Here is a 20,927-nt window from a genome sequence, read left to right on the forward strand (position 1 = left end):
AAACAGCACTGGTCAGGTTAAACACCCCCATCCAATCCATCAGCCTTCATTCATCCTTCGCCCATCCTTCCATTCACACAATCAAAGCAGCGGGGAGGGTGGGATGGAGAGAGAGACGCTGCGATAGAGAGAGCATCTGCTTCTGCAGAAAACGCAGTGGGGAAGGGGCGGAGGAGGAGGAGGAGAGAGAGTGTATCGTGCCATCGCAGAAGAACAAACAGCTACAGAGAGAGAGAGAAAGGACAGGGAGGAAAGTGCGCTTCTTTCTGATTGCAACACTCTCTCTCTGTCACATTGACAAGGTGTCTGTTCGGCTCCATCTCATTCATTCTGTCTCTCTCTCTCACACACACTCACACACTCACACAGTGGTGGTGCTGCAGAGACATCATCGGGACAGACTCACGGCATCAGCGCAGCGCTGATATCATCGGTCAGCAGTGACAATCATAACAACCTGGACCGAGGAGGACGACAGCACAGGTATGGACACAGGCATGCACACACACAAACACACACACATGTGCTTGTCAGGCAAGAGATTTCACAGATTTGTGCTGTTGTAATTGCTTCAGGCAGCACAGAAGAGCTCATAATGGTGTTTTCACCTTCTCGTCCCTTCTCAAAGGCATCACGCTGGGGTCTGCAGAGTGCGCGGGCCGGCCAGAGGCCATGAGGCTGGTCCATAATGCAGAGAAACAGTCTTTCTCTTTTAAGAAGTGCTCTGCCTTCCAGTTTGTCAAGAGGAAGGTGAGTGTGTGAGAATGCTGGCTCCAGAACTTCTGTGGCTTGTGGAGATTTAAAAGTGCTGTTCTGTTGGAGACGTGGCCTGGTGGGTAATGCACATGCTCTGACTAATTTAGTTTTAATCGGGCTAAAGTCATTTTCATTGATATGTTTTAAGGGTTTAAAGGTATTTTTCTCTATGGAGGAAGTAAAGTATGTATATTTATTTGTGTTTATGTAAATAAAATATATGCATGCATGTATTACGTTGTAGTTATTTGTAGTTATTACATTGTGGTTATTTGCAATTTTTTTTGGATAGGGATACAAAATTATTCAATTATTTTCATGTTATGAGCAATATTAAAATTATATAGTATAAAATAAGTAGATAAGTAAATAAAAAAATTAAGTAAATATTTAAATAAAATAAATATTATTAAAATATTTTTTAATCTAAATAAATAATAAAATGGATTTCTTTTTTTAATAGATAAAATAGCAAAAATATATTTAAACACTGCAAATTACAATGAATAATTTTAAATGCTAGAAATTAATTTAGGCATCTCAGTATCATAATGTGCACTACAAAACATGCATATTCATTTGCAACTTGCAAGATATTACATTTAACATGTGTTTAATTACTTAATTGTTCAATTATTACTGCTTTTAAAAAATCTAATTTTTATTGTCATTTTATTCAGTTGTTATTGCTTTTAAAGATTAAGTGAGCATTAGAAGACAACAAAGGTAATCTAAATATACAAATATAGGGGAAATGAGCATAAACAATTAAATATCCAATATCAATCAATATTTAAAAACCTCTAACATCAGCCAGTAGCCAGTATGTTTGTGGTATATTTACACAATGTGCTGTTTGTGCCATGGCTGTGAGATTGATGTCCAGCTGTGAATATGCACGCAAGTTTTTCAATCTCATTTGACATTAGCTTTGAGATTGTTTATGGATTTCTTTTGTTTGCAATTTAATGAAAGCGTAATTGCTATTCCAGCTTGATTTGTGACTGCTGTGATGGCCAATCTGAACATGTTTGGAATTATTTATTTAAATATAATGTATTTGTTTTGGTAATAGGCGAGAAAGTGTGTGTGGTGTGGGACTGAGTCCAGACTCCTACACAGACACACACACACACACAAGCAGATGGAGTGTCAGAGAGTGACTCAGTGAGATGGTTTTGTTGGATTATTATGTATTTATGTCTACATGGAGACTGAGAGAGAAAGAATCTTCTGGAGTGCCAAGGTTGATGTTTGTCTTTTGTAGGTCAGCTTGCAGTGTTGTCTCGTACGTGTGTTGCATTAACACAACTGGATGGTGCTGTGTGTTTTGACTTGTGGGTTTACTTGCTGTGTGCACTGGGCAACACACACACACACACCCACACACACTGATGTTTTTCTCTAGTGACTAAAGTTTGGTGGCTTGCTGAGTCATCAGTGAGCTTGTATTTGGAGTGGTTTATTGAGTTGCCATCTCTTCAGTGTTTGATTCCTGTAAAGAATGATTCATGTGCCTGACATGCAGATCATAACAACAACACACCGACATGGCTACTACACAGAAGACGCAGCATGCCAAATGAGATGAGACTAGATTCATATATATATAAGAATATTTGCTTTCATTTCTTGTCAGACAAAATATGATTTTTGTTCACTAAAATGACATGGCAAATTATTGATTAAATTTAACTGAGATTCAACTTATTTTAAGAAGTAAAGGGAGAGCGAGATTCTCAATGCTAGTGTATCACCAGGGTGAAAACATACGATGACATAACTTTGAAAATCCGATCAAAGAAGAGCGACAGGAAGAGAGCAGTGAATTGTTAGGATCTGTGGCTATATGCTGTAAGTGTTTATGTATGCGAGAAGCATTGTTTTCATTAATTTCAGGATTCTTTCTCCATTGTTTCCTTCATTCTAAAAAAAAAAGAGCTTTGAGACTGTTTTTTTCATCTGGCTGTTTGGCAGCTGTACGAAATGAAGTGAGAAGTGGAAATCTCTCAGCTTGTGCTCGCAGTGAGTTCCAGGATTTCCTGGGGCCTAGAAAATTGCTTTTCACTCAAGGGAATGAAGTCATTAAATACAATGTTAACTACAAAGAAGACATGCGACCCTGTGCCCTGCCTCTTTCAGTCATTCACTGCTGGTGATTTGGAGGATGCCTTTCAGATTTCATTGTTTAGCTTGTAAAGACATAGATGGGTACAGCCTTGAGATGCCTTTTTAAATACAGGAGCAAATGCACCAATCCAAAATTCATATTCACAGATTGCCTTAAACAATTCAAGATGTTTTCACATGATGAAATATAAAAAAAACATGGCGTTTGAGAACTGGTTTTCACAAGAGCCTTTTGCTTCAGAACAATACTCGATCCCACATGAAGGAAAATCACAAATAAGATCTCTTTAATATTAAATGGGGTGTAGATTGAAACTTTCACCTATGCAGAGTCACACTGTCTCATCTGCAGGATCAGAAGAGATGTTAATGAAACAAAACTGCTCAAATGTGCCAAGATATAAGACCAAGTAATAAGTTATACTAGCCAAATGTATTTCATTATTTAATATATCATTTTATTTCATACTGTTTGGTACCATTGAGCATTGTGTATTTATATAAATAAATAAAAATTATTTGACTTTTATTGCATTATATATTATTTTTAAAGACAGAAGACATTTTCAGACGAATATCAGATGCAAAGCTGATTCTTAAGAGAAACTTTTCTGAGATTGTCATTAAATATCCGGAGCTATAAACGAGCAACATCTGAGCATAACACTTTCCTCTGGGATTTCATATCTACATCCAGCATACTTATTTTAGATTACATTTACATTTATTCATTTAGCAGACGCTTTTATCCAAAGCGACTTACAAATGAAGACAGTGGAAGCAATCAAAAACAACAAAAAGAGCAACGATATATAAGTGCTATAACAAGTCTCAGTTAGCTTAACACGGTACACATAGCATGGGCTATTAAATAATATAATAAATAAAAAGAAAACAGAGATATAGATATATATAGATATGTGTGTGTGTGTGTGTGTCTGCATATATAGACACACACAATTGCATAATAAATGAAAAGAAAATAGAATACAAAAAGAAAGGTAGTTAGATTTTTTTTTAAAGAATAGAATTAGAATAGTGAGTGTTAAAGTTAAAGAGTCAAATAAAGATGGAAGAGATTCTTGAAGATGGCTAAGGACTCAGCTGCTCGGATTGAGTTGGGGAGTTCATTCCACCAGGAGGGAACATTTAATTTAAAAGTCCATAAAAGTGACTTTGTGCTTCTTTGGGATGGCACAATCAAGTGACGTTCACTTGCAGAACGCAAGCTTCTAGAGGGCACATAAGTCTGAAGTAATTAAGGTAAAGAGAGAACATAATGGTAAATGGGTGCAGTGGCCAGTGGTAGTTTTGTAGGCAAACATCAATGCCTTGAATTTTATGTGAGCAGCTATTGGTAGTCAGTGCAAATTGATAAACAGAGGTGTTATGTGTATTATTTTTGGCTCATTAAAAATGTATCTTGCTGCCGTGTTCTGGAGTTATTGTAAAGGCTTGATAGAATTGTCTGGAAGACCTGCCAAGAGGGCATTGCAATAGTCCAGCCTGGACAGAACAAGAGCTTGAACAAGGAGTTGTGCAGCATGTTCCGAAAGAAAGGGCTTGATCTTCTTGATGTTGAATAAAGCAAATCTGCATGATCAGACAGTTTTAGCAATGTGGTCTAAGAAAGTCAGCTGATCATCAATCATAATTCCAAGGCTTCTAGATGTTGTTAATAAAACACATGGTTTCATAAGCATTTCGTGGAAATGTATTAGTCACGCACCACATGACCAGTGGAATTTGTTTCCTGCACTTAGTGTGTTAGGTTCCTACTCCAGGTCAAGTTAACCACTAACTTACGAGCCCTTGACCCTTAATCAACTTGCTCCACCACTTATTATATAATGCACAGATGTAAGACTCTTTCATGTTTTGCCTCCAGGTGCGCAGGTGGATGAGAAATCCAAAGGTGAATGTGGAGAAGGTCCAGGCTAAGGGCTTCCTGTCTCCATGTCCAAAATGTCAGGAAGGCCAGGATCTGTGGTACTCACACTTCCCAGCTCCTTACGGCTGCTGTCACTACAGTCCTGGAGGATACTACCTCCCTCACCCCCCCAGCCCTCTCTGTCAGCCCTGTGCCCCATGCACACCTTGCCAGACAGACAAGAACAAGACATGCAAGGTCAGAAAACTGTCTGTTTATTAACCTTTCCGTCATCTGTTAATTGTTTATATTCATTCTTCACGAGTGATTCTAATCTTTCAGTCTCGAGCCTTACTTGACAGACATGAATAATCATGTAAAATTGCAGTTTTTGTCAGTAGACAATGTCGTATATTTTTGTTGTTTTATTGGAAGCGTTCAGATAAAAAGTGAAGAAACTTTTAGACCAACTAAAAGAGGATTCCCAAGAAAACATTAGTTTGGAGAGAAAGGAAAATATACAAAAAGCATTTGAGATATTTTTTTTTATAAATTGCCAATTTTACTTGGATACAAATACCCACTTGCACTTAAATAATAATAAAAAAAACTTCCCTGTGTTCACTTAAATCTGACTTTGTGATTAACTAATTTGGGGGTTTTCAAACTAGGGCCCACAAGGGAGTTTTAGACGGTCCATGGAAAATTTGAGAGAAAATGAAAATATTTTATGAAACAATTGAACAAATGAGCAATAACAAAAGTCAAACAAAGAGCTATAGAAATGGAAGAAACTAATGTAATGAACCTTTTGTAGTGACTGGTAAGAATGGTTAAGGCTTCAGATTGAAATAACCTCAGATATCAGTTTACAGCAGATGTGAAGAGAATTGCAATCATAAACAGGGTCTAATCATTTCTACGCTATACATACTTCAGGACCAACAAAAATGTTCTTATTGTCATTTTATCCCCCATTTTGCTTGTTTTTCTGATCCCTTGCAGTGCAAGGTTTTAATCTTACCATGCCGTAGGGAAGCACAAGAGGCTGAGAATGTTGTCTTTCCATTTAGCAATGCTAAACAGCTTCTCAGGGTTGGAGGTTAGTTGAGTTGAGAGCGCTCTCACTTTCTTCCACAGTTGGTCCCCTGGCTGTTTGATTGGCTCTCGGAGACCATGAGTATTAGAGAGATGACACAGAGCTCAGAGGGAGTCTGTCTCTCAGTCGTCCCTGCAGAGAGAGAGATCACACATGACAGCAGCACTGCTCGCTACATGTGCCCTCAGTTTATGTAACAGACAGACAGTTTGAAATACATTATATTGTATGTGCTGTTATTAGGGAAGCATTTTGTATAGCAAACTTTCAGAAATGTGCTGTGGTACTTTAACTGCAGAAGCATATAATTTGATTAATTACACAATGGCATGAAAATTAGTAGGTTGGAAGCTAGCAGAATGGAAATTAAAAGCTAAACTTAGGCATTGCTCAGTGAGGAATAATGTTAGCTTGCATAAGGTGTCAACTTGAGATTTCAATGTCATACCGATTTCTGTGATTTTATCAAACGTAATGGAATGTTTTACAGTGACACAAACCAACTAACATTCCAAAACATCACAGAATTCAGTTTATCCATTGCTAATACTTCAGATAAATCAGGAAGTATCAGGCTTTTATTTGAACATTGCAGAAGACTAATGGAATGTGATGTGAGGGCACAGCATAAATCTATAAATTGTGACCCAAATTGACAATTAAAACATTATTTAAAAAAAATAAAATAAACAAAAGTGAAACGTTTTGAACAGAGAAAGGAAAACCTGAAGAAACACCTGAAATATTATTTTTATAAAATGCACGTTTTAAATTTTACATTGCAAAATCCATACTTGCAGTGAAAATATTTTACATTTGAATTAATATGATATTGTGATAAATAAAGTAATTCAGAAGTTGCAAGGGGGTTTGAGAGAAATTTCAGAGAAATTTGAATTTTATTCATTTGAAAATGAATTTTATGAAATACACAAGCAAAATAAAAAGTGTGAAAAGTGCAATACAAATAAATTTTTATTTAACTGAAATTGTTTCTGTAATATATAAGATATAGAACATAAATATAATATAAAAAAATTCATACAAAGATTCTTTGAAATATTTATTGAATATTTTCACATTAATATTTAATACAAAGTTAAAGTCTATTTATATTTTAATAATTTACTGTTTAATAATTTGATTAACTTTTATTGTTATATTATGACATTTTATGACATATGACATATGGTCCCTTATGGTCCCTGAAAACCTCTGAATCTTAATTAATTAATTAATTAATTTATGCAAAGATTAACCTAGTTCTATTATATCTTGCTTTCTCTTATATTTTGGTGTATTTGCAGCACTATAGACAGATAGACAGACAGACAGTGTCGATTACATAACATTGGCTAAAGTTGTAGCCGTCTAAGGTTGGTTGATTTTTGTGTTTGTTCGATTGATTTGACAACCTCTTGCCCACTTCGCCTCTGCTTTGCCACAAACAGTTCTCAAATAACCAGAGAACTAATCCCTGAGCTGTTTTATTCATGAATTCTGTGTAGGAGCTACTATTGGGCGGCTTGTATATAAAGGTTAGGTTGGGTTAAAAATATATGTGTCCTGACAGGGAGAATGGGAGAGGAGAAGAGGAAATATTATGGGAGAGTGGAAAAACGAGAGAGATGACACATCACTTTGTGTCCAGTCGGTCTCGAGGCTGAAGTTATGTAACATCAGGGTGCGAATGACGGAATCCCAGGAGCCATCTATGAATGACTGAATTCATTCAGCAGCCGGAGAGTAATAAATTCTGTTCATCCTCATAACCTGCCTTCATCATCACTGCCAGCTCAGATCTATCGCTAATCAGTCATGCTTTTGATTATTATTATGCTAAAGCAACAGCTGACGATTGGTTTTATAGTTGAAGTCCTTCCAAACACTTAACCCAGTCTAGTGATGGCTCTGTATTATGCTTCCTTTATTTTGTTCTATTGACTCTTTAGAAGAAGCATGATCGTGTTTTACAGTAGATGTTGCCTGGAAGGATTTTTATTTCACGCCCTGTGAAAATATGGAGAGCAGCGGGGCTCCTTCTCGCTCTGCATGTGGGTTTGTGTGCTTGTTTGTGTTTGTGGAATTAATGTGGCAGAAAGATGTGAGGAGCGGGGGGTTGCGCCGATGACTCATCGCTCATGAGGTCTGCGAATCACACAAACGCACACACACAGGGCCAGTCTTTCTAGTGCCAGGTTTCGCCAGGTTGAAATGAGCATAAAGTTTGATCCACCACATTGTGCTTGCCATCAGTACTTCAGTGAGCCTGTGATGAGATCGTATGTGATTTATTTGGAGGATCTGCTGAATAATTATTGTATGAATCAGCTTGTTCCCCGTTGGGATGATTCTATGAAGTGCCTGATTGGTTATGACTGATTAAACTCTTCAGTGTGGAGGGCCTCCTTATGTCTGTTTATTAACTTTTCGGTCATCTGTCAAATGTTTATTCATGCATCTATTCATCCTTCAGGAGTGAGTCTGAGGTTTTAAGCATCTCAAGTCTTTTTGACAGACACATTTTTTAAAAATACATTATAAAAGTAGGGCTCCTTGGAAAATTGGATGAAACAGTTGATGAAAATAAGCAACAGATGGGAAAAAAGTCCTATACAGATCAATTAATTGAACGGAAAATGTTTCTGTAATATTATTTTATAAGGAAGGATGTTTAAGACAAAGAGTTTATGCAAATGTAATATTTCATAGTAAAATACAAAACTGAGTAATGAAGCAGATGTTAAGAGCATAATGTTTTTGTCATTATGATTATATTAACTGTCTGATCGCTTATGACTGGTTAAACTCTTCAGTGTAGAGGGTTTAAAGTGAAGTCAACTGACAAAATTAGACATTTTTAATATCAAATTGGTTTCTTTTAGGTAGTAATATAATCAGAAACTTTTGTTAAAAGGAAGAGTTTGTCCAAAAGCGTAAATTCTGGCCTCGTGTGACTCACCCTCCTCATGTCGTTCCAAACCTCTATGAATTTCTTTCTTCTGGTGACAAACAATGATACATTTTTAAGAATGTTTCAACTGTTTTTGTCCATACGATGACATTCAGTGTTGTCCATAACAACACTGGACCCCACTAACATGCATTGAATCCCGGCCCTTAACCATGCTGCTGTATGCAAACTCTGGTGCTGTGCCAGTCGAGGGTGGCTCCAAGCCAAATTCCCTCTCACCTTCCAAGCGTGGGCCAGCAGTGTCAGCTGGGTAGAAGTTCTTCTAAGGAAGTTCATGACCTTTATATATTTTCCGCTATCGTGTTGTAAGAGCGATTATATTTATAGAGCTTTGCACTGGTGCAGAAAAGGCCTGAATCATTCTGTAATCTTTCCTGAATCGTTCCACAGTCCTCCCACAAAGAAGCACAGCGGGCTAATAGATTTTAGGAGGGAAGTAATACTTATTCTGTGGGAATGAAACTCTTTCCTGGTTCAGAGCGGGTTTAATTATGCTTACAGGATTTAGTTTGTAGGGCTTTACTTTCGCTATACTTCAGGGACAAAAATGACCACTGTATTGAGCTAAACCTTTCAAAGGTAAAAATGACTCACAATTAAAATGTTCTTTCTTTTTTCTTTCAATTGCAAGGTTTGTCTGCAGTCATTAAAATAGCTTAACGTGAAAACAACTTAGCTTTAATTAAAGTGTGTCATCTTTAAATTGTGCACATATTATGAATTCTGAATAAATGTTAAGTATTTTAGTCAAATTAAGTATGAACTACGAAGTATGAAAAATATGAAACCAAAATTGTTTAAATTATGGCTAATGGCAGAGCAATTACATTTACTTTGGTATTATTTGAAAATATTTTATGCAACATATAAACATGTTTTTTTTTTTTTTTTTATTAAATAATACTTTTGCTAGGAACATTTTATACCTCCTACTACATCTGTGCAGGACAGCTTTCCAAAAGTATTTCATAGGAAATGGGACTTTCAGTAGTGTATGTTCCCAGCTGGGTTCGTGATGAGGAAGCCCCTGGGAATTCAGCATAGGCCAATACCATACAAGAGTTTGGGAATAATCTCCTCAAACAAAGTTATAGTGTGTGATTTAACCTCCCTGGCTACACACATAAACAGACACAAACACACCCCAGGGCTTCGAAAATATAATGACTTTGTATTGACTTGAAAATCTCTGCCTGGTAAATACTGTCAAAGAGATTTTAGATTACAATAGCAGTGCAAAGCCTTGCATGTGAAATGCCAACTCACACGCTGTTTGGAGGACAAGGGAGGGAAGAGTTGCTGATTAACCATTTTTTTTTATCGGAACATTTTACTGTTAGAGCACTTACATAATCGGCAGCTTTTGATGTAGAAATATTTGGGCCAGGTTGAGTGTGTGCACAAGCCTAGGCCCTTAAGAAAGTTCCAAGATCACCTTTCCCTGGAATCTGTGCTTCATTATTGGCATCAAAGGCTAAAGAGCAAAGTGTGTGTCCTTCTGATTATTGTGGATTATAGAAAAAGCTTGAGTCGCTGCTGTGACGTCTTTCACTGACCCTTGAGCTTTTATCAGCACATTTACACACACACACACACACACACACACACACACATTTAATTTTGTCTTTGAGTCAAATGTAGATCTAGTCCTATACGACCTTTAGAGGAAAATATGCTGAACAGACACTTTTGAATAGGTCTTTTTTTTATCCAAAAATAGATATATGTATCAGGTGCTAAACCAACACAGTCAGCTAATGCAAATGAACTATGAGCTATTAGCGTAATATATTCTTAGTGAATTTCACCCCTAAATCCTTGATTTGAGATGATTTATGTCTCAATTTACTTATTAACTGAAATAAGCACACGACAAGAGTTACAGCTTTAATAACAAAATGCTTCTATTTATACTTTACTGTGCCACTTATTGTGCTGTTTTTGCACATCATGCTTACTCATGGGGTATTGTGACGTAGTGGTTAAAGTCTGAACTGGTAACTAAACTTCTTTTTTTTAACCTTGCGATAGTGAATCCATGATCTATTGTCATTATGGCCTTGAACAAGATTGAGATTACTTCAGAGAGATTGTGCCTGTGCAAGGTCTACTGTGTGTCATTTTTTTGGTAAAAAAACATTAGCTGAATTAGGGGGTTCACAGACATTTTCTGCAATGTATATATATATAAAAATACAGTAAAAAATACTAATATTGTGAAATATTATTACAAATTAAAACAACAGTTTTCTATGTTTACATAATGTACTGTATTTTATTCCTGTGATGGCAAAGCTGTATTTTTCAGCATCATTAATGTAAACGTTTTTACTGTCACTTTTGATCGATCTTACGTTTTTTTATTTTATTTAATAAAAAGTATTCATTTTCTGTAATATTTGGGGGAAAAAACTTACTTACCTTAAACTTGAACAGACTTGGCTTCAGTGCAATAACAATATAATATAAAGTAATGTTGTCTTTATAGTTTAATGCTATTTTTCACACACAATATACACAGGTCTTAGATATAGCATTTAAGAAGTGTGTTCCTTGCAAGGCGATATATTTTTTTATTATATTTAAGGGTCCTTGTCATTGAAAATTTTGGAATACCCTCAACTAAATGACTTAATGACTACTACTAGCCCATGTCAGTACAATAGCTTACCTCATCTGTGTTTTTCAAAAGGTGAGAAAATGGAAGATGCTCAGTCGACATCACAACGATGGTAAGGTGAAGGAGGCTGAATCAGAGGGTCATGTGATCTGCCCCTGTACGATGTCACCACTGCTGGGAAGCCCCGTACTGCTGGAATGTTGCATCTGCAACGGACCCTTCATCACTTACGGGCATGAGGAGGCATGGCAACCACGTCAGCGCACACAGGTCAGCACACAAACAAATGTCTCATGCAAAAATGTATGAGGATCATTGCATTAGATAACAAAGCACTAAGCACACTATATTAATAAACCAAAGTCCTAATTCTAATATTCAGTGTTATCATATTCAAGGAAGAAGACCTCTTGTCTATAGGTCAAAAGAGACATGCGGTACTAAGACAACAAAAGAGTGTTTTCACTGAAGACACATTGCACTGACCTACATTTCTTCTTTTTTTTTCAGGCAATGGACCTTTATTACCATGGAGAGCCTGACTCTGATTATTGCTGTCTGTCTGACACCAGTAAGTGCTGTCTTTTTTTTTCTCCACCAGTCTTTTCTTTATTTCTGTCCTCTCTCCCTCTCTTTTGTATATCTTTTCTCATTCATCCACCTTTATAACTTTTTCAGGACCTTTCTGCTTTCTGTTGCACTTCCTTCTCTTTCTTTTTGAGTTGTTTTGTTTCTTCTCCCTGTTTTTCTCTTTTGCTGGTATAAGCATAACCCATAATCACCTTGATCCATGTAGGCTTAGAGTTGAACCTTTAATAACTATTTTTAGGCAAGTGCTCAAAACAGCGCTTCTGTGAATAAAACACTCCTACACTTTTCAATTACAAACACCCAGTGCCACCCGATAATGGTAGAAATTTACCACGCACATTGATCAAGTGCTTCTTTACATGCATTGTATGTGCTAAACTTTCCCGACATTGACAGCGAATTATGATCTTATGTGTATGGGTGATTTTTTATTTTTTTTTATTTTCGGGAGCGTGATGGATGGTATCATGGTAGACTTAGGTTTACAGAAGCTGACCCATTAAGGGCCTTATAGATAAGTTATAATACTCTGTAACTGATACAGAACTTAATAGGTAGCCAGCTGCTGCATTTTGGACTACCTGTAGCTTGTTTACTGAAGATGCAGGACAATCACCTAGCAGTGCATTACAATAGTCCAGTCTAGAGGTCATGAATGCATGAACTAGCTTTTCTGCATCAGAAACAGATAACATGTTCCGTAGCTTGGCAATGTTTCTAAGATGGAAGAATACTTTTTTTGTAACATGGGAAATATGATTTTCAAAAACAAGTTGCTGTCTTATATAAAACATGATGTAGATGAGAAATGACAAGGGAGCTGTTTTTTATTTGTCATGATTTCAAGTAAACCAAACAGCCCATAATTAATGACTCATAAATGGTCTTTTGCTGACTCTGTAGATAGAAGATTTTGAAAACTTCCTTCACAATGACATGGCTGTATATTACAAGTCTTTTGAAGGTTAGGGTGATAAGCTTATCTGAAAAGGGGCAAATGCAAAAATACTTTCATCTTATTTCTGTGGAAAGTTTTTTTTGTCCTATCATAACTTAACACTGAACCCAGGACAGGTACAAAGAGGACAGAGTCCTGAGGAGTCGGAGTCTCTTGGGACTGGTCAGCTGTATAAAATGTGCTTTCCTATTTAACGAAACATGCCAAAATACAGAGCACTCTGGAGATGAGTGAATTTGCTATCACTGACATGTAGCTGTCTCATAATTGAGTAGTACAATCCCTATGGAGGCAAAAGAATCTATAACTACAGTAGCTGCATCTTTAATATATTTGTTTGTGTTTACATTACATTACTCATAGTCTAAATTTGTCTAAATGATCTCATAGGCTCCAGAGTTTCTCTTGACAATGTCACTGCAGGTGTGTTTGTGTCCGCACATATTTGTATGCATTCATGTGAATGTGTGTGTGTGTGAAGGAAATTACATAATGCTCTTGAAACCAGAGTATGATCCAAGACCACATTAGTATGCGTAATGTTTGGGTCCTTCATTGAGTGCTTAGTTGCATTTAAATAAGATTTTACATAATCCCCATCTTCTTACATAAATAAACAAAGTGTTTTAGACACTTTATCCCACTGTGCTCTCTCTGTCTCTCTATCCTCTCCCATACCTCTATTCACTTCCTATTTACACAAAGAACGAGGGACTGAAAGACCAGAATCTGGATGATATGATGAGCACAAGGAGACAAAGGGAAGAGAATCTAAATTAGGAGTATAAAACTGAGAACTTAAAGTTGAAAAGTTTCAAAACATTTCACAAAACTGTTGTGAAATATAGAGAACCGCAAGGAGTGACAGTGATGACATACAGTACAAAAACACACAGGAAAGTTGAATTTGTTCGAATGTTACACAATTATCCAATCACAGTATCTTTTGGCCAAACACGTTTTTATATTTTTACATTTATGTTTACAATTTAGTTATAAATTGTAGTTATTATTTTATTATATTAGATTAAACCTTTATTATCATATAATATAATATTAAATTTATGTCAGAGTATTTTATATGTAATCAATTTCATGCTTTGCTGTGTGTGTGTGTGTGTGTTTAAAATATTATATTATATTAAAACTATTGTAATATAATAATATTTTTGTAATAATTTCAAACTATTAATAAACATAGTTTCCATTATGACTTACCCCATAAAGTGTGACAACTTGCCCCAGTCTTAAGATTGTGTGTTTGAGCATTTTGTGTGTGATCATTTTCATGCTTTACTAAACTGTAATTAGTGTTGGAGAGGCGTGGAGAACTTCTCTTCTTATCTAACTTCTCTTAATTAGTACATAAAGAATACAAAACTTTTTTGCAAAAAAAAAAAAAAAAAGTAGCAGGACTCCATATCCACATTAAAAGTCTCTTTATCGGTCTCAGTCGAGTTGCACTCGCCATTGATTGCCAAAAACTGTTCAGGTAGAGTGTTCATTAAGCTTCAGCTTCACATGAAAACAGTGCAGCACATTGTTGGAGGGCTGGAGAGACCCCGCCCCGCAGATATCCGGTGTCAGATCAGCCCTGCTGGAATGCGGTGGATTGAGAAAATTCTTTCACCTCCAAACTTCCTCATCAAGTGTGTCTGCAGCACTTTACGCTCTTTCCTGACCCTATGAAAGACAAAACTTCTTCGCTGTCATGTAAGTTGAATCTAGTCGAATTTATCGCGGAAAAATTGTGTTCTGGAACGTTTTTTTTTTTTTTTTAATGACGTTCCACTGGAGGTGTTCGCTTGTAATTACTGGAGCCATCTGTAGGTGTGTTACCGTAGGGGCAGTGACCCGGTTTTAACAACTTGCTCATATCTATATTGATTTAGTCTGATAAAGGCATTTGACTCTGTCTTTGCCAAACATAAGGAACGCTAGTCAGTCTTGGCTCTCACAAGAGACTTGTCAGGGTTTACAGCAAAATGAGAACCTCAGCGGAACTTAAAGGTTTGTACTTTTCTCAAAAACCTAAAAAAAAAAACGTAGTAAGTGCATGTTGTTTATTGTAGTCTTCATGTTGTGTTTAATGCTTCCCATGCACTGAATAATGAACAATGGTGAAACAACTTTAACAACTTTTTGGGATGTAGGCATAATATACATTTACTCAGTGTTGTTCGGTTGCTGGAACTAATTTATTCTACTAATACTAGCGTGAGAAGAGCTGATGACTCCAATGTGTTTTGTTGTAAAGCTCTGTAGAGCTGGGTTAAGTGCCACGGTTCTACTCTATAAAAAAACGCTGCTGCAAAATGAGATACATTGTAATTACAAGCATTGCATCTTAAACTAAGCGGTTAACATCAAAATGGTTTTTGCAACAATCAAACCATTTATGAGATTACATCTTTTTGAGGCTTAGGTTCTGAGTTTTTATTATAATTTAATGAGTTAAATGAGTAACTTTAAATGACGTTAATTAATAGTCTGCTGGGGTTGCATAACAGTGGAAAACTAGGGCATTTCATGATCTTATGTACATTTCCTGATACGGGCTTTCAATGACAGAAGGGAAGAAAGCAGAAGAAGAATGCTTGAATTTTCCTATAAGCAATTAATTCTGTGAAGTTCTACTCATTTCCACGAATCCATTCTTTCGAACAGTTCATTCCGAACACCAGTTCAAAAATCGATTCGGCTTATTTTACTTCATGATATTTTTACACCCTGAAGGTGTGGAAATTTACTTAAAATTCCGCATATATATATCCGTATATTTAACGTTTACTGCATTTTAGTAACGTTATTCGTTCAGTGAGTTGTGAGTAGACTCAATTAACGGCTCCGCCTGACTCGTTCGGACTTCAACCGATTCATTAAAAAGACCCCACACAAAACAACGGGTTATTCACCGGTAATCCAGTCAGTATTTTTCCAGTGAGTGCTGAAGTTTGGCTCGAGTCCCTTTGCTTTTGTCTCATTCATGCGTCATCTGCACGACGGTTAAAACGGGGCTTTGAGAATTTTTTTTTAGATAAAGCATGAAAGAGCAGCAGTAGCCTAGGACTCATTGACTGTTGTGCACACGTGGATAGCTGTTGTTTTAGGAGGTCTTTTGTACAGGTGTGATGAATCAACCAAATAATTTCTCATTTATCATTACACTTGCACACTTACATACTGAATGCATTGTTTTCTCTTGCGATAAAGTAGCAATGAATGTGTAGCAAGACTGTTTGTATTATGACAGTATTCTGTGGCAGGCAAACAATGATTCAATTTTGAACCATTTTTATTGTTGTCAAAAGTACATGTAGTCCTGCTAAGCTTGTTAGATCCAGGAAGATCTTGTTTTCAACTGTATGTAACATAACATAAGATTTTGGGGCATCACGTTCTCGTTCACTCACAGCTGGCCCTTCATAGACGTCACCGCCGACTCCGCTAGAACTTACGGTACTTACGCAAGGCCACGCCCCCGCATACAGAGACTTGCGTCAGGACACGCCTCCTCTATAAGAACAAGTGCCAAGCCACGCCTCTTAGCGGAACTCGATCTCTAGCCTCCTCCCCCTGCCTTTTAAATAGTTGGAACAGTAGCGTAGGAGTTCAGTAGCGCTTTGTGTCGTTTTGGTTACGGGCCCCGAGTGGAAAACTACAGCAATGACAATTCAAACGGAGACGGGCGTCCCAGCTCAAGACTTGACCTACTCTAAAACAAGAGGACTAGTAGCTAATCTCAGTGGTAGGCTTTGTTTTTTCAGATGAATGGAATCTCCTGAGCCAACTTTAGCACAGAATGGGAAGAATATTAAGTGATCTAGCTTTTTAATGGACTATTTTCTCTCTCTCTCTCTGCTTTTTCTTTTATGTGCAGCCTTTATGAAACAGAGAAAGATGGGACTGAATGACTTTATCCAGAAGCTTTCCACCAGCTCTTATGCATGCAAGCAGTAAGTTTATTTTATGCAAATCTGCAAAGAAAATGCAAATGTTTACATATTTCAAATATACATTCATGTGTAAATCAATTGCACCTATTTACAAACTTATTACAAATATGTTTATTTACAAAATAGAATAGTTTATTTACTTTTTTGACATTTGTTTTTTGCAATTATTATTGCAGTAATATAAAATTACAACTATAATAATACAACTATAATTATAACTACTCCTATTGAGACATTTCTCTCTGTTCGCTAAGTTGTTCTTGTTAAAACTATGCATCTGATCATCAGTGGTCTTTTCTTCCTGCAGTCCTGAGGTTCAGTCCATCTTGAACTTGACACCTCCACAAGATGCTGAGCTGATGAACAGCAACCCTTCCCCACCGGTAAACCAGCATTTATTGTTTCACAAAAGCATGTGTGTGTACATACATCATGCATCTGTATACAAAACAAAATGTGAGTCATATTTGCCTAATCATCTTTCTCTCCTCTCCAGCCAAGTCCTTCTCAGCAGATAAACCTCGGCCCTTCCTCCAACCCCACCGCCAAACCGTCAGACTTCGACTTCCTCAAGGTCATCGGGAAAGGCAGCTTTGGAAAGGTTCTTCTGGCCCGCCACCGGAGCGATGAGAAGTTCTATGCAGTCAAGGTGCTGCAAAAGAAAGCCATTTTAAAGAAAAAAGAGGTATGGAATTCACTCTTTAATGATAGTTTCTTTGGAGAATGCATGTGTTTTAAAACAACATAGTAGTTCTAGATGGTTGGCTGACCTCTTGTCATGACCTCTAACCTCTGACCTCAGGAGAAACACATCATGTCTGAGCGGAACGTGCTACTGAAGAATGTCAAGCATCCTTTCTTGGTGGGCCTGCATTACTCCTTTCAGACTGCTGATAAACTCTACTTTGTACTGGACTACATCAATGGCGGAGAGGTATGTTATTTCATTTGCATTTTTTTAAGATGCACATAGTAGGGAGTAAAGCAATATTTACAAAATAGAAATTAAAATAGTCCAAAAAGTTGGAGACAGTGAGGTAGATGCAGACAGAAAAGGGATATCCTGTCATGAGAAGCAAAGCGGAGCGCCTAGGCTCTGAATAGGAAACTCTCCTCGGGAAATGGCTGGGAGGGGAAAGTGTGTGAGGTAGGGGAGCCAGATTTAGCAGCTATGATGTTTTAGACTTGGTCTAACTCAACAGACGTCTCTGAGGGGCTGTAGGGTGTGTGTGTGTGTGTGTGGGGGGGGGGGGGGGTAACGTTCTCATTTCCTGCCATTGTTCAGGATTCTGGAGTCTAGAAAGCCTTGATTAAGTACGCCATTCAGGATATAGAATTCACAACCTAATCTGTTTCCTCTCTCTCTGTGTCTTTCAATAGCTGTTCTATCATTTGCAACGGGAGCAATGCTTTTTGGAGCCCCGTGCACGGTTCTATGCAGCCGAGATCGCAAGCGCTTTGGGGTACCTGCACTCACTGAACATAGTGTACCGAGACTTGAAGCCTGAGAACATTCTCTTGGATTCTCAAGGACACATCATCCTGACTGACTTCGGCCTGTGCAAAGAGAACATAGAACCCAATGGAACAACATCAACTTTCTGTGGAACACCAGAGGTAAATAGCATTCACTTTTAAATGGTTGCTTTCAAACAGTGCAATTGCATTTGGAGTCAGAAAGCTAACTCATCTCGATGCTTCTCCTTCTGTCTTGCAGTATTTGGCACCGGAGGTGTTACACAAGCAGCCATATGACCGGACGGTGGACTGGTGGTGTTTGGGAGCAGTGCTGTATGAAATGTTATATGGCCTGGTGAGTCATTCCAGCAAAATAAATTGATTTCGTGCCTTTAATTGAATGTATTTAACTAACTAGTTTAGTTGAATTGGAACTGAATTGAGTATTAGGCTTTTTACATGATTGCTGATTGCTTTTACGGTTTCTCCACAGCCTCCGTTCTACAGCCGTAACACAGCAGAAATGTACGATAACATTCTGAACAAGCCACTGCAGCTCAAGCCCAACATATCTAACGCTGCCAGACACCTGCTGGAGGGCCTGCTGCAGAAAGACAGAACCAAGAGACTAGGCTTCACTGATGACTTTGTAAGTGTGTTGGAATTTATATATATATATATATATAGGTTTTGCTATTAAATACATTAGCTATAAATATATTAAATAAGAGTTCTGTTGCTCTTGTATCTAATGTATATTCTGTTTCACTTTTGTAGACTGAGATCAAGAACCACATGTTCTTCTCTCCCATAAACTGGGATGATCTAAATGCCAAGAAGCTCACACCTCCCTTCAACCCCAATGTGGTACGTTCCACTGCTCTTCTGCACTGACTTTGCGTTTTTACCACATAGCACTGGGTGTTATAGATAAATGGACCTAGTCGTTCTGGCTGATTTGTGATAAGAGAATGCAGCGAATCCTACTATGCAAATATTGCAGCATTTTATGAATACATTTCAATCGTGTAATTTTGATGTGTTTTTGTTTCAGACGGGGCCTAATGACTTACGGCACTTCGACCCTGAGTTCACCGATGAGCCAGTGCCAAATTCAATCGGCTGCTCCCCGGACAGCGCTCTAGTCACAGCCAGCATCACCGAGGCGGCCGAGGCTTTCTTAGGCTTCTCTTACGCCCCTGCCATGGATTCCTACCTGTAGCCCATCGACGCAGAAACGCCATCCCATAGACTCTTACCTGTAGCTCATTACCATGGAAACACAGTCCCATGGAATCACACCTGTAGTGCATCACTATGAAAAAAGCAAACCCTGTCTCATTCCCTTCCTCCAGATAGGGGGCATTTGCACATGGCGTACGGCAGCTCAAAAGGCCTTTGTTAAAAGGCCTGAGTTTTACACATTAAAAAAATGGACTTGTCATCTTCATTGACTGCATCCAAATGCACGATTTCTCCTCCGCTTTCACCCCGGGTTGTGTCAGAGAGACAGATGGGGAAAGAGAGAGAGAGAGAGAAGATTGATGCTGATGGACGATTGTTACGTACTTCTCCTTTCTTGAAATTTATTTCCAGCTTATTTACTTTGATAGGATTGTCAGTGCTAGACTTCATTGTTTTGGATGGATTTGATGTGTGTGTATGTGCCTTCGTTTTAACACCCCTTCACACATGTTTGTTTAATCTAAATCATGTGATCTGGCATGTCAGTCTGTGTCGGATATAAATACAGTCAACCTGATGCTAAAACCACTAAAATATGTCAGCATCTGATGTTTTTGTGATCTTTCAGTTGCATATCTGGGATCAAGTTGCACATTTATCTTCCTAATTTAAAGAGCACTTCCTTTTTTATGTTTTCCTTGTTAAAGTGGAAGGTGCTAGAGGGATGTGCTGCTGATTTGTGTAGATACACACTTGGACCAAGGAATCAGACGCCTCTGTTTTACCTTAGTCTTCCAGCCTCCTAGGATGTACAGTAATTGTACAGCTCAGAAATGGGCCAGTTTGTCTGAACATCGCATTCCATGGAATATGACTGTATGGTTATTTAAATTTGTTTGTATATTTTAAGGTCTATGTATTAGTTTTAATGTATATGGAACAAAAACTTAAGGTATGCTTATATGTAACTATAAATGTACTGTAAAATTGTAAAATGTTTGAATCATGTGACCTTGTTTGGTTCACAATAAAACTTTATGGTTATTTTTCCCCAAAACAACTTTTGCATCTGTTTTCTTTTTTCTGTTGATGAAACTAAATCATTGGGTCATATAATGTAACAAACATCATTTAAGAAACAGACAAACATCACACGCCATGAAACAACGTCATCAGTCGCCTCAGCTGGCCAAAGGTTGCTTTTAGTACATTGTTGTGCATCATTTTACTTTCACATCCCAGTGCTCACGCCATCCCTGCGCATTGAACCCCGTCTTTAACCAGCCATAATTTTAATTTCTCTGGCAGCTGTCAATGTTTGCAGGCCTAT

The 20,927-nt window shown here is 37.5% G+C and overlaps 1 protein-coding gene across 4 annotated transcripts; it reads left to right on the forward strand.

The window, feature by feature from the left end:
- The first annotated feature begins 227 nt into the window (after positions 1-227).
- sgk1 (serum/glucocorticoid regulated kinase 1) lies at positions 228-20,657 on the forward strand. 4 transcript variants are annotated; one of them, XM_026199914.1, is made up of 14 exons: positions 228-483; positions 629-750; positions 4,775-5,014; positions 11,522-11,719; positions 11,960-12,020; positions 16,879-16,954; positions 17,262-17,337; positions 17,451-17,639; positions 17,757-17,888; positions 18,335-18,571; positions 18,672-18,767; positions 18,906-19,061; positions 19,190-19,279; positions 19,467-20,657. In XM_026199914.1, exons 2-14 carry the CDS (start codon positions 673-675, stop codon positions 19,632-19,634), a joined length of 1,797 nt encoding a protein of 598 aa, XP_026055699.1. In that variant the 5' UTR covers positions 228-483; positions 629-672; the 3' UTR covers positions 19,635-20,657. The 4 variants fall into 4 exon arrangements, with proteins under 4 accessions (XP_026055699.1, XP_026055701.1, XP_026055702.1 ...); XM_026199916.1 differs by lacking the exons at positions 228-483; positions 629-750; positions 4,775-5,014; positions 11,522-11,719; positions 11,960-12,020 and adding an exon at positions 14,558-14,711; XM_026199917.1 differs by lacking the exons at positions 228-483; positions 629-750; positions 4,775-5,014; positions 11,522-11,719; positions 11,960-12,020 and adding an exon at positions 14,846-15,008.
- Positions 20,658-20,927: the final 270 nt, after the last annotated feature.

The sequence above is a fragment of the Carassius auratus genome, chromosome 23, assembly GCF_003368295.1.
Source record: "Carassius auratus strain Wakin chromosome 23, ASM336829v1, whole genome shotgun sequence".
NCBI classification, from domain to species: domain Eukaryota; kingdom Metazoa; phylum Chordata; class Actinopteri; order Cypriniformes; family Cyprinidae; genus Carassius; species Carassius auratus.